The sequence below is a fragment of the Gallinula chloropus genome (assembly GCF_964237585.1).
Source record: "Gallinula chloropus genome assembly, chromosome: Z".
In the NCBI taxonomy this organism is placed as follows: domain Eukaryota; kingdom Metazoa; phylum Chordata; class Aves; order Gruiformes; family Rallidae; genus Gallinula; species Gallinula chloropus.
The window spans coordinates 39,503,456-39,517,255 of NC_140089.1; the positions used below are offsets into that span (position 1 = coordinate 39,503,456).

The 13,800-nt window shown below is 36.5% G+C and overlaps 1 protein-coding gene across 1 annotated transcript in view; it reads right to left on the bottom strand.

The window, feature by feature from the left end:
- Positions 1-13,800, bottom strand: part of TMC1 (transmembrane channel like 1) — a gene marked incomplete at both ends in the record, with an annotated part of 63,939 nt that overhangs the window by 18,327 nt on the left and 31,812 nt on the right. The window contains 5 exons of the mRNA XM_084278405.1: positions 72-224; positions 444-623; positions 6,050-6,244; positions 8,261-8,405; positions 11,090-11,232. Of these exons, the coding sequence (XP_084134531.1) occupies positions 72-224; positions 444-623; positions 6,050-6,244; positions 8,261-8,405; positions 11,090-11,232 (816 nt within the window). The remainder of the gene's footprint in view (positions 1-71; positions 225-443; positions 624-6,049; positions 6,245-8,260; positions 8,406-11,089; positions 11,233-13,800) is intronic.

The following is a 13,800-nucleotide window of genomic DNA, read 5'->3' on the forward strand; positions in this document are numbered from 1 at the left end:
AGGGTTTAGATACGGTGTTTTGTAACAGATAACAGTCTATTTTCAAATATGAACTCAAGCAGTTACATTACCTGTCCCACCATTGTTTCCCAGCATGGCCCTCTGGGGACATCTGCAGGGTCCACCTGTATTGGAGGAGCAGTTGAATTTTCTGGAATAGTACCATTGTACAGACTGGCTTCCCATATTGTCATATTATATTTAACTATCTTTTCTTCTTCCAACTAAATAAAGAAATAAATTGGGAGAAAAGACCATCATGAGCTTGTTGCCAACTATCAATCTTTTCTACTCAAAGTCTTCTATTACCAGCTCAGACATGGATGTGATTTACAGTACAGAAAGAAAAGAACGGCTTTCACTGACATGTCTGTGACATGCTGGAAATTCTCATCCTTGCCCAGCTAAATATTAAAAATAACGAAGGGAAGTAAATAGCTTGCCTTGAGATTGATTTCATCCATCAGGGCGATAATGAAAGTGTATAGATTGCCCAGAAAAAGAGCAAAGATTCGTCCCAGCTGCCATCTTAGTGCTATCCGAGGGTGGTAGTTTTCCAGAGAACTAATTACATCAAATAAAGTTGGACAGAACATTCCTAAAAGTGACATAACCATGTTCACCTGGGAGGAAGAAAAAGAAAAAAACTGGTTACAGTGAAATGTTAGCATTAAGTTTATTCATTATTATTGATTTGGGTAGAGAGTGTATTTCCATTACAAATTTTTATTTGGTTTTTGATTTAAGAAAAAAAAAATCCACTCTGTGAGTCACAAGATATTTTTGAAGCAGCAAAAAAGGGATGGAAAGTCAGTTTAAAATCATGTAATCATAGAATTATCAAGGTTAGAAAAGACCTCCAAGACCACCTAGTCCAACCATCCCCCTACCACCTATATTACTAACTAAGCCATGTCCTTAAGTACCCTATCCAAACTTTTCTTGAACACCCCTTGAACACTCTTTCTGAGAAGAAATTTCTCCTCATTTCTAACCTGAACCTCCCCAGGCACAGTTTGCAGCCATTCCCCCTTGTCCTGTTGCTAGTTATCTGTGAGAAGAGACTGACCCTCCAGCTCACCACACTCTCCTTTCAGACAGTTGTAAACAGCAGTAAGGTCTCCCCTGGGCCTCCTCTTCTCCAGGCTAAACAGTTCCAGTTCTCTCAGCTGCTCCTCATAAGACTTGTGTTCCAGACCCTTCACCAGCTTCATCGCCTTTCTCTGGACGTGCTCCAGGGCCTCGATGTCTTTCCTGTAGTGAGGGGCCCAAAACTGAACACAGTATTTGTGGTGCAGCCTCACCAGAGCTGGGTAATGGGGGATGATCACCTCCCTGGTCCTACTGGCTACACTAATCCTGATACAAGCCAGGATGCCATTGGCCTTCTTGGACACCTGGGCACACTGCTGGCTCATGTTCATGTAAGTGTCAAACAACACCCCCAGATCCCTTTTTTTATCTGCAGCTTTACATCCACCCTGCCCCCAGCCTGTAGCATTGCCTGGGGTTCTTATGACCAAAGTGTGGGACCCAGCACTTCGCCATGTTGAACTTCATCCCATTGGCCTCTACTCAACTTGTAGCTATCACCTCTTGCAGCATTTAGGTTTATAACTGGAAAAGACAAAATTTATATTTTAATCTCCTGCCACCTTTTACCTTATGTTACCAGCTGTACTTTTTTTCATGCATTAATGCTTTGAAATTGAGAATTATGGATATCCCTATTTTTTGGTACTTTTGAAATGTGATGATATGATGAAATGTTGATGTTTAATGATGAATGTTGATGATTAAAATATTGGTTATTTTTTCTTCATTGTTAACTGTAAACTATTTTATCTTAAAGTCTTCAAAGTACCTAACACAGTTTATAACACATATTGTTTCAACCACCATTAAACTAAAGACTTTATGGTCAGTATGATGCAAGATAGCAAAGCTGTGGGAGTCAACTGTAGCCAACACAAATCACAAATTCCTAAAATTCAAACTTATTGTAACAGGTTGTATAGCCTGTTTATCAATAGAAATATTCGGTTCTGTTGTGATACTAATAAATCTGAAATCAGAATCCTCACTGCACTCTGGTGGTGTCTCACAGCCTCCTACAGTAATAAGTTCCAGGGGCCAATGAATGTGTACAACAGATGAGAAGTCCTGAGTCACATCAAAGGTTGGCTGAGCCCAACAGTTGCCCAGGGATGAGCAACAACAGGGCAAACATACGTGAATGAAAACTCCTAGTTTCCATCTATATTCAGTTTGGGTGTTTGTTCAGTCAGATGGGGGGTTTAGGTATCTAGTTACTCCCAGAGGACTTCTCTTTCATGCCTTAGATCAGTTTTCCTTCAGAAAAATGCAGTTTGGCATTCATAGCACTGGCACCTACCAGCTGCCATTCCTCATTTTTGCTTTTTCTGAACCTGGCTTCAACTCAATTAATTTGTTATCCCCTATTTCTCTTAGTGGAAAACATAGTGAATATGTACTTCGGAAGAAAAGGTATGTACCTTGGGCAGTTTTAAATAGGATACCTACTAACTTTATTGAAAGTTTCCTTGTTGCTGCATGGAAGAGGCAGCACAGAAATCACTGCTTTTCTTTCTCTTGAATATTCGATATTTTCTATGTTTTTATTACGTTCTGCCCCTTTACCACTTATCTGAAGCCAGCATATTCTTTCTTATTTGCTTTCTATTCTTTTTTTCCAGACTTTTATTATTCATGCTCCCCATCTCAAGAGCATTTCTAATTCTGGACAAAAGATTTCATTAAGATAAGAGGTGAAATGAGGCACAAAAACATTCAAAGCTGAAAAGTGAGAAATTATGACAACAAAATACGTAATGGTTTACTGAGTCAAAATGTAAGACAGCTGAGTTTTCAAAATCCCAAACCAACAATGGGTTCAACATTTCATAACTTCAAACAGTGGTCTTATGGATAGTTTTATACATATATTATTATTATGCTTCTTAGTTTCTTCTGAAAGATTTTCCTGAACAAAGAAATAATTCATTGAATTTTAGCCCCTTTAATCTATTTCGGCTTCAGAAAGGAGCAGATTTATGTTCTGGACTTCTTTTCAACTTGAAGCTCAGGTGCTGGAGAAAATTTTGTTCGCCTTTTTTGTTAGTGACAATTCCACTGCTCTGTATGACTTAAAAATTGTGGAATTATATGCCAGAAGAGGGGCAGCATGTAGCATACATATGTGGTAGAGTTACTGTTGATAGACAACACAGTCTTATATCCCCTGTCTGCTGAGTGAATCTCAAAGGCCCTCTCTGAGCTACTGTGGTGTAGTTTTCCCTTAGAAAAGGCCAACAACCCACTAATTATTATAACAATTATTTCAAAACAGACTTCTTTATCTCTCTCTGATGTTAACTACTCCAGATACCAAATTCCTGCATGACACTCCAAACACTTGAAAATTGCTCCTGACACAAGCTTTTCCAGCTGCTATGAATCTGGTAAGAAAACCTGCAAGTGCAATCACATCTAAACACCAGCCCCCCAGCATAATAAACTTTGCCCACACAACATTAGATATTGAACACTGACTGCTTGCTGGTTAAATGGCAGGTTCATTAACAGAAAGCAGTCTAGCTGAAATAAATCCTGCCTTCCACTAACAGTGACTGTGGCAGTCATAGATTTGTCTTGCATGTGCTGTGGAATGCACTAATAAAGACCTATTTTTCTAGTACATACTGTTAAAAGAAATTAGAAAAGAAATTGCATTTTACATTAATTAGAGCTGCCTGTTGGTTTCTAGAATTGAACAGAACTTTGACAACAGGGATTAATAACTTCAATATAAATGTACTCTGTTTCCACTACAAGGAACATAAAAGTAAATAGCAGGGATTATTTTTGCAAAAGATCTATGGGGTTTTTCCAGCTTGCAAGATCTGAAATGTTAAAGCTATACGTCTTTGTTGCTGGAAAAAAATCTTTCGTGTAAAACTTATCTCCTCTTTCCCATACCTTGTTAATTATTCTGATACAGAGAAATCAGTCTGTCTTCTCATAAGTTTTATTTTCTTTTAGGTGGCTCTGTTTTTAAACAGAGTATGAATATATTTGAGAAAACAGGGTTCTTCAGAACCAGAGAGAAGCTCTTACTACCTTATAGCTCTGCAAACTGTCTTCTATCAAATGAAAAAAGTCAATTTTGTTCAGCAGTTTTCATCCAATTTCAGGACACTTTACCAAGGTAATCAAGGGCATTATTCTTCATTTTACCAAAATTTCCACGGTCGTGGGGAAATTGTGACATGGTACAGAATCAGCATTTATCTGTGACCAGACACCAGGCAACCATGAACAAGAAGCAATGCAAAGGCTGATGAAATCCCTAAACAGTCTCTATCTGCTCACTTCTACTGAATTCCTGCTCTCCATAACACACTAGAATTTTCTCTGAACTGTGATCTGACAGAGCTAGGTACTGTTGATATGACGAGGGAGGTTTAAAAGAACGTCTTGTCCACAGTCAGCTGTGAGTTTCAGGAAGAGTATTTACCTTGAATTTCCCCAAAGACATCCTAATTATGTGTAAACATTTTTTAATCCCTTAATATACTAGTGTGATGAAAAGAATTTTTTTTTTAAAAGAGCTTAGTATTTTTATGCAGAATGTCAATTTTTACATACTGTTACTTGAACTATTTATAAGAACTGCACTTTAATTTGTTCTAACTAGTACATTGTTTATGGTTTCTTTTTGCTGATCAAAACCTCAATTTATTAATGATACAAACATAAGAGATCTTGATCTAGAAAATAAGAAAAATGTTTAAATGACTGTTATATAGAAAACATATATAGTTATGTAATTAATAATAGCCACTCAAGGGCAGTATTCTGTACTTCATTACTTGTAGGTAATGTTCTTTAGCCAAATAATGGCAATGTTGCCTTATCCACTTTCTTTTAGAAACACACATATTACAAATTTTAGTTCTGTGATGCTGTCTATTTAGCAGTAAGTTTTTGTTAAGCAAATAAAAGTAAAACAACAAATGTAAACATGCAAATGTTTAACTACTTTCCAGATTGCAGCATAAGCTAATGTAACAGCTTTTGGTAGCACGATTCTTGTTAGTACAAATGTGTTACCACACCTTCCAGCTGAGACAAAACTGAATTCCCTCTGAACTATCTTCATCTGCTAGTCTGTTGTCACGCTTTGAGCTCGTGATGCTTTAAGCCAAGCAGTTTTCTATACAACTTTTATTTCTCATCAGATCAAAATGTAGTAACTTTCATCAAGTAGCTTCTCCTGATCTCAACAACCTAATTTCTCTAGATTCTATAGCTGGAATGCTAGAGGTTTTATGTTACTTTCTTAGTTAACTTTTATTGATGAAAATTACAGATTGACTTTCCTCATTCCATCATCACCCATCCCAGCAGTTTTGTGAGACATTATTTTGCTTTACTTTAAATCTGGTATTTACTGACCTCAGGTACTTACTGCTTATTGTTGTAGCAAACAGAATCACTTTCAGTATACTAGCAGGCAGGGCTGCATCTGCTCTAGAAGAAAGCAGATCAGGCACAGAAAAATACCATTGGACTCTGAGACTGGGTAGCTGGAACTGGAAGATATGAGTTTCTTGCTTTTCCTACACTGCAGAGTTGTATCCATGAAACCTCAAAAAACTTTTGATCTGCCCACACAGTGTACCAGACAGGTCATTTTGCTTGGACTGGTCTCAGAAGGAAAGCAACAGGAGACCAGGCTCCTTGAAGACATCTTGTGAGTCTACAGAGTGGCTGGAAAACAATTTATGAGCACAGAGGAGTAAAGGTAAAGACCTAAAATGAAGAATAAATACAAATCATTTGAAAGAACCAACCAAGGAATAATAATTTTAATAAAGCAGGAAGCAGAGAGGCAAGAACAATTCTTTTGTTAAACATTTACTACCCACACTCAAAGTATTAAAATTCTCAAGAGAAGAAGGCAGCATGCAGAGTAGAGGAACACAATTTCAAACCACATCTATTTTGGAAATGTACTAGCACGAACTTCGTTTCTTTCCCACCACCCGTAGTTCTCCAGACCTTCCAGGGCAAATTTCTGAGATCTTCTGACAACAAAAAAGATGAGGTAGCCACTCCCAGCAAGTGTGCATAGGGCTAAGAAGTTAGCAAGAACCCTGAGGAATCGAGTCAAATGAATATTTTCCTCTTTTCGGCTCTCCTGTTCCTCCACGATGGCTTCCTGCACTTGTTAGAAAGGAAATAATGAGTACTTTAACTGGTCAAGACCCCGCATTTCTTCCCCAGTTTAAATAAACTGCAAAGATGTGAAAGCACAGGTCGGCATCAAGTTCTGAGATGAGCTTATATTGTCTCATAAAATCTGTTTTGGACCCTGGAAAACCCTGGGGGTTTGGGGTTCCTGGAGTTTGTTTTGCTTGCGTTGAGCAGGTCCCCACAGAGTGTGGTAACACCTGCAAAAGAAACCAGCATGTTCAGTCAGCTTGTGAGGTGCTATGAGGTTGAGTAACCCAGCAGGGTGTATGTGTGATTAGTTGCCAGAAAAAGGAACTGTCACACTTCAAAACGTGCACTTGTGAGAAAAAGAGGAAAAAAAAAAAAAACCCCAAAAGTTCAGAAATTCAGAAGGAATAAAATGGTAGTTTATATATAAGAACACCAAAAGAGAAAAAAATCACATAGCATCAGACTGCAGAATGAAAAACATGCCCCACATTTACCCTTGGTCAGAATTGATAGGTATTGACTCTGATGTAACTATAATGTCCAGCGCCTACTTCTGCTGCAGAAAGAACTTTTGATCTAAAGTGTCCCCTTGAAAAGGGAGTTTGGTTACAGCTTCCCATTTTGGTATAGAAATCAGTTGCCCAGAGGGGAAAATGAACTCCTGCATGATGAAAAGGTACTCTGCGTGGCTCTGCTTTTCTTATGACTTGTGTTTGTTACATAACTGAAAGAAGATTGCAGCAGCTCTTGCGCAAAACTCTCATGACACCAACCAAGACACCTCACCCACTCTTTCTCTCAGAGGTTCCCTGCTCATTTGCAAAGATCGTGGTAAAGCTCCATGAGTTTATTCTCAAAAATACGTCTTTATCTTAACTGATTTGCAGTAGCTTTTGGCAAGTGATATTAGTCAATGGGCAGGGAAAGCTCACACAGTTTCAGTGCTTTCAGTTAGGATTTCTTCAATATTTGTTTTCCTGGGACCTTTTGTTTCTACTGCCTGTGAGTGCAGTTATCTTTTATGTCTGCAGTTGGTGGGAAAGGTGAGGTGGGTACATTGACTATATCACAGCCGCAGAGAGGAAGGGTGTTGTGTGCGACTGGCTAGTGCAGCTAGTGCTTGCTCCTTGAGCTCCCATGCTGTATGCTGACAGGGCGATTGCAAGTCTAGCATCTTGTTCATTACCTGGCAACATCTTGCCAGAGTATTTCCTGTACCTTATGACATTGACATGTAAATTTTCCTTTAAATGCTGCATTGTTGTGTCCCCCCAACCTCAGTGCAGAAACACATTATTTAACATTCAACATAGATATATCCCCTTCATTGTTTTCACAGCAGTTCATCTCACATCCTGTCCCGGATTGCTCATGCAATAACCCTTGAATTCAACATACCCTATAAACTCAAAAGAGTCCTAAGAATATATTGTATCATCTTGCAAATTGAGTTATATTTCATAATAGGTTGAAAATAAAGCTTTATATTATGTAAGGAAAGAAACATTTCTTTGTTACTGAAAAGCAAGTATGCACTCAAAATTCTGAGGCCAATTCTTCTGACATGATGAATAGCCCTTTATAGAACATTCTGTTTCTTTATTTTATGGTATCTTTTCAGTGTAGCAGGAGAAAATGATAATGTGAGGTTGAAAAATGTCACCAGCTTTAAAAAAAAAAGTTTTTCATACAAATAGCATAGAAACTGGAAGCAATCAGAGATGAGAAAAGGGAAAAGATTATTTTTTACAGTAGAATCATTTTTCTAAAACTACTATTGCAATCACAGAGGACACAAAAGATGCTAGTAATACTTTTTCTTCCACAGTCAAAAGGAAAAAATTAAGATGGCAAGGCACAAAGACCCAGACTCAGAAGTGTATAGAGCTGCTAAATTCTAGTTTAAGCTTCTAGGTCCCAAGCAGAGCTAATACTGGATCTTAGTTCCATCTGGTTCACACTATTGTGAAACACAAATCAAGTTACCTCTCTTTAGTGAGCATGATTTTACCTTAAAGCTTGTTGTGATGGAGGCAAACTTATTATCTGCTGTCTCAGGATTGCCAATAAGGTAGTCCCAGCTGGTGAACATTTTCCAGCTGAAATTAAAACTGGTATCATCCCCACCACCTTCTTCATTTGCATTCCTTGCCATTCTACAAAAGCCAGAAAGATACAGGAAGATTTTTTAGAACTAGTTCTGATACATGGGCATATTTTTTAAACTATCCTTAAGTTATAAGCATTGTTCTGAAAAAAACTGTATTGTTTCAGTCAATTAAAGCTTAGTCTGAAACAGGAGAGGAGGGTGATTTTTATATTTAGACAATTTATGCACTCCAACACACACTTTGATAAGAAATATTAATTTATTTCGTTAATACCTCAGATAAAGTCTGCTGTGTAACAAACTCAATAGGGAAAAAATGTGAAGATCTGTCAAATAGAAAGCTGCAGAGCATCCTGAACTGCAATTTATGTGATTAAAGGCTTCACAAAGAATTTAGAAAGAATTCTAAAATAAAAAGCCAGAACAAAACCTGAACCAAGTTAAACCATACAAAAGTATCGTTAAAAAAGTTTTCCAGCTTTCCTTTCATCTCTTGTGCACTTATAAATGAGATCTATAACAGTATCCACAAACAACAAATTATCTTTTTGGGTGATTTGATTTAATCTTGACTACTAAATTCTCTGTTTTTCAATGTGTTGTTATTCATGTAATAATATTTGTCTTGCTTTGTCGTATTTTATCACTTAACCTTTAAAAACAGGGATAGGGTCTATTAGCAGTGTACAAACCATTCAGCTTTCATTCAGTACTGTATTGATTTCTTGATCAGGAAAAGGCTCACTAATGAAGCAGAGTTATGTTATTATTGTCAATACATTCTGCATGCCACATATTTAACACTCTAGTAAAATGCATACTCTCAGATCTAGAAGAGAATTGCAAGTAAATAATACAGAAAGTGCTTCTGAGCTGTCATAAACTAACACCAAAGTTGGTATGTTTGTTTATTTGTTTATCTTGCTTTGTTTGTTTCATGGCCCATGTACAGAAAGGTTCTTGGTAGGAAGAACAGTGTAGCTGGTTTCTAGACTATGATTCCTTTTAATATTTCCTACTGAAAAAGCAAAGAGTCATATGATTGGGATATAATTTCTTTGAGACCAGAAATGTTCCCATTTTGTGTTACACACTGGAAGAGCTTCTGAGAACAGCCTTAAATCTAAATATTTGCCCTAAATAGAACAATTTTGCTTATAGTCCTCACTAGAGATTCCCGTAGAGATTCCCTTTCCCAGATCTCAGTCAATAGCAGAAAAATGGTGTCACCTCCTGTTACACAGCTTTTAGTTCATGTGCCCAGCGTGCTGTTTTCTTGAGAAACAGCAAAGAACAGAAGACTGCAAGAGCTGCTTATAAGATTACTTAAATAGTGACCAGCATTAGTGTCACATGGCCAGATGGAAATTAGCATGTGCAGCGTATTTTTCTCAGCAGTGGTATTCTTTTGTTTAGACCGCTGGAATCTTCTGCAAGAAGGAATTGGTTTCCTTTTGTCCAGATAATGGTCATTGCAATGCAATTGTCTGAGACTTTTTTATTCTTTGCAGCTACATTTTTAAAAAATATTTTAAAATACAGTTTCAAACTAACCAATGACTTTTTTATTGTATAATAGTTGATTCTTTCTCCATAAATATATATATGTAACCAAAACCATTTTTTTTCTTCTGAAATGTTTCTTGCCCTCTGCAGGAAACCATGCAATAGCTGAAAATCTAGTGTTTGTGCAAGTGAAAAATACTGGCTTCAGCACAAAACAATGGAAATAGATTAACTGCAGTTTTCTCTATATCCACAAATATCCTTGAACCTTTACCTGCAATGCTCTGATTTTTTTTCACCCTAGGCATCTATTAAAGCCACCATTATAGCTAGCAGTATTATTGTGGTAGGTAGTCACCTTGCTTGAATCAAAAATATTAAAGATTATATTCATTACCGGACTGTCTCCTTAAAATTACCATAATTGTAACAGTTTATTTCAATAACTAATTTGGCTATAAAATAATAAATTTATTTTATTTAAATTCTGATCTTAAGGCAGAATTTGAGAAATAAATGCCTAACATATCACCAGTAGTACTGGCAACACCTCTGCTTCCTACTGTTTTAACATTATGTTCTTAACATTATATTAAAGTTACTTTTCACACTGCTGGAGATTACTTTTTGCATTCCACAGGAGATTAAACCCTCACTATGGCCAGCAGCATTAATTCTCCTAGACCACTGTGCAAATGTGACTTAACCACTACAGTCCTGCTGTGAATCATTTACTGCTGACTGTGAGTTACACATAGAATTATTTGCCATATGTTTCTTTCTTTCTTATCTTCTTTCTTCTTAAAAGAATTAAACTCACATAAGGTATCATTAAAGGTAGAACAATTTAATTTCCTGGACGCTGGCTGACATTCTGCTAGATGCGGACTACTATGAAAAGATGGGCTGAAAGCTCTGTTCCTTACTTTATGCATTCCTTTTTTTTTTTTTTTTTCCCATGTTGAAGTTTCAGGAGGGAAGTTGTTACGTTATTTCAGTGAAGATTTTTCCCACTTTCACAACACTGCAGCACAGCTGCTGGTGAAGAACACTAGATAAATATGCACAGGCTGAAGGAATCTTACATGACTTTTACTTTGCATTTGATCTTGCACTATCCTGCCATTACAATTATCATATTTTAAAAGAGACAGTGTCAGTGGTCAACAGTGGAACTATCTGCCTTTTTGAATACACTTTATTGCAAAGCCAAGGAGAACTTACGTTCGAATGACAATCATAAAACTGTAGCCAATAGTCCCAACTCCAACAAGGAAATAGGAAAGAGGCATCCTGAACTTGAGCCATCCAATTGTCCTCTGGTTATTGTAATAGCCATAAAAGAGTACAGAATACTGTGCAAAGCCCTGAAAAGTCAGCAAAAATTATAAAGTTGTGTCTGTTAAATATGCACGCAATCAGAAACTGTACCAGTAGAAAAGTACACTCGTTTCAAAGCATTCAAAACAGTTGTAATCATCACTATAATAAATCACAATGGATGGGAAACGTCTCATTTAGAAAGACAGAATATTTCATGTCAACTTTCAAATCTTTTATATTTCAAGCTCTTCATGGGCACTGAACCTGCAGTTTAGTGAGTCAAAACTTTTTCACCCACATACATATTGTGAAGATAAAAATATTTCAGTTTACAAAATTTGTTTTACATATCACCTGCAGACAGAATGACGTATGTTTAACTTAATTTTCTCTTGCATCGCTGGTTTAATATAGAATTCTCATGCTCCTCTTTCTAGCAATGTTTCTGCTGTCTATCAGGTGAACATTGAATCTACGTTAGCCAACAGTTAGCTGCATTTTATGTAGAGTATTCAGCAGGCAGACATTTTAAGACTTAGACTCCAAGCCAGTAAAAAGTGCAGTAATTCAAAGTGTGCCTCCTTTTCTAAAAATCTTAATGAGAATTACCGTCTCTAATACAGGTCATATTGCTGATTTTTCAAAATAATTAACCATAAGCTATTGCTGATACCTAAAATGATCTCAACAGCTCAAACTTCCTGATAATCCTCAGGTTAGAGCAAGAACTTGCCTCCTAGAAGAAGACTGTATCCAGAGCCTTTACAAGGGCAGCTCAGCAAGTCCACAGCAGTGGCAAAGCTCCAACTGGATGTTACAATTTCAAGTCAAATACAGAGTATTTGACCATGGAATTGCTGGAAAGGCCATGCATTATTTTGACACCGATACTATAAGCTGTGGGGTTGGGGAATTAAAAAAGCCATTTACTTTCCTTCTGCTTTTCGGTTGCTCATTTTACTTACAATAAATAACATCATTCTCCACTATATTATTGCAAAACATGCATTTAATTTATTGTGGCTTTTCTTATACATGAAATGAGTTACATTGTTATCTGGAAAACCTAATTCACATTTCTAAGCTGACAATGAAATATCAATATTAATAATATTATTAGTATATAGTAACCAGATATATTATTAAAACTGTCTTGATTTAGTAATCAACATATCTCTCTTTTTTTCATACCAGACTAGCTTTGAGAGATGTGTCTATACATAAAAGATAAAACCATGTTCTTCTCTGATAAGGGAAATATTGTTATAGAATACATTTAGTTCACCACTCAGGACACATTCAAATTCAACAGTATGTTTTTTTGCATGATTTTGCTCATTTAAGCATCCAATAATTCCATCTTATCCCAGGTTTCAATACAGCCTAGTGCAGCTCCAGAGAGCTTCTTGGATCCCTCAGAGTATTAAAATGCTTTTTAACTCAATGTGTTCTGTAAAGTCAAAGATAAGTCCTCCACTGCATATAATTCAGTAGGTTGTTTCCTGGGCTTTGCCTACTAAATTTCACCATGAGACTTGAAATATATTCATCTGTAAAGGAAGGTATGCATGGAAGATCTCTTCTACTTCTCTCTAAGCCTGATATAAAAGAGCAGTTTGACAAGCATGTTGGTCAAACACTATGGAAATGAGGATTGAGAGTCTCATTTCTAAAGTTTTAGACTATTATCTGAACTGTAAAACATACAAAGCTGAAACTGAGTTCCAAGTAAAATATATCAAAATCCAAAAGATTTCTCTTCATCATGTCAATAAAATAAGTACAATTTAAAATGCAAAAAACACAGGATATGTTAAGCTCATCTTTACTGACTCAAAGGTTGGTGATGTTTTAGAGTTTATTAAGAATGAAATAATTTTTGCTGATGTGGGTTCACTTATTTGTAACATACCTGGTAGGATACAAGACCTGTGCTGTTTAATTAAATATATTATTGTCTTCAGGGAATATTTGTCAATCAGATGTGTAAGAAAATTCTTTTTGCCGTTTAGTATTTCAGGGGATCCATCTCTTTCACTGTCCCCCACTGTGTTTATTACCTTTGCCTTTGCCACATTTGTCAACAGACTGCGACTCTGCTATTCACTATACTTTCTTCTCTAGAGCTGTCAGATCTTGTTTCTGTCAGTTGCTATAAACTTCCCGTATCTTTCCACATCTGTCTTCATTCATCTTTTCTCAAATATGTTTCCTACAAAATATTTGTTCCCATTTTCTGTATAAAGATCTGTTAGTCTCTATTCTCTTCACAAAATCTCCAATTTACTGTGATCCCTTTTTCTCCGATATATCCATGATGGTTTTTACTCATTTTACTCATTTTATAACATTGTAATCATTATTTAACTTCCCAATTATATGTCTAGATATATTTGTCCTGTCACTCAAATATACAACTCCTGGTAAATCAGACACAGTGCCATTTAATGCAACAGTCATTGCAAAATGTTACATACATGGCTTTTTAGAAAGATCTTTCTATCCTTCTGTATCCAAGGAGAGTCCATCACTTTATGTGACAAAATAAAGCAGAGTTAATCTGTACACCCTGCATGTTTATGCTCCAAAGACAGGCAAACATTGTAATTTCT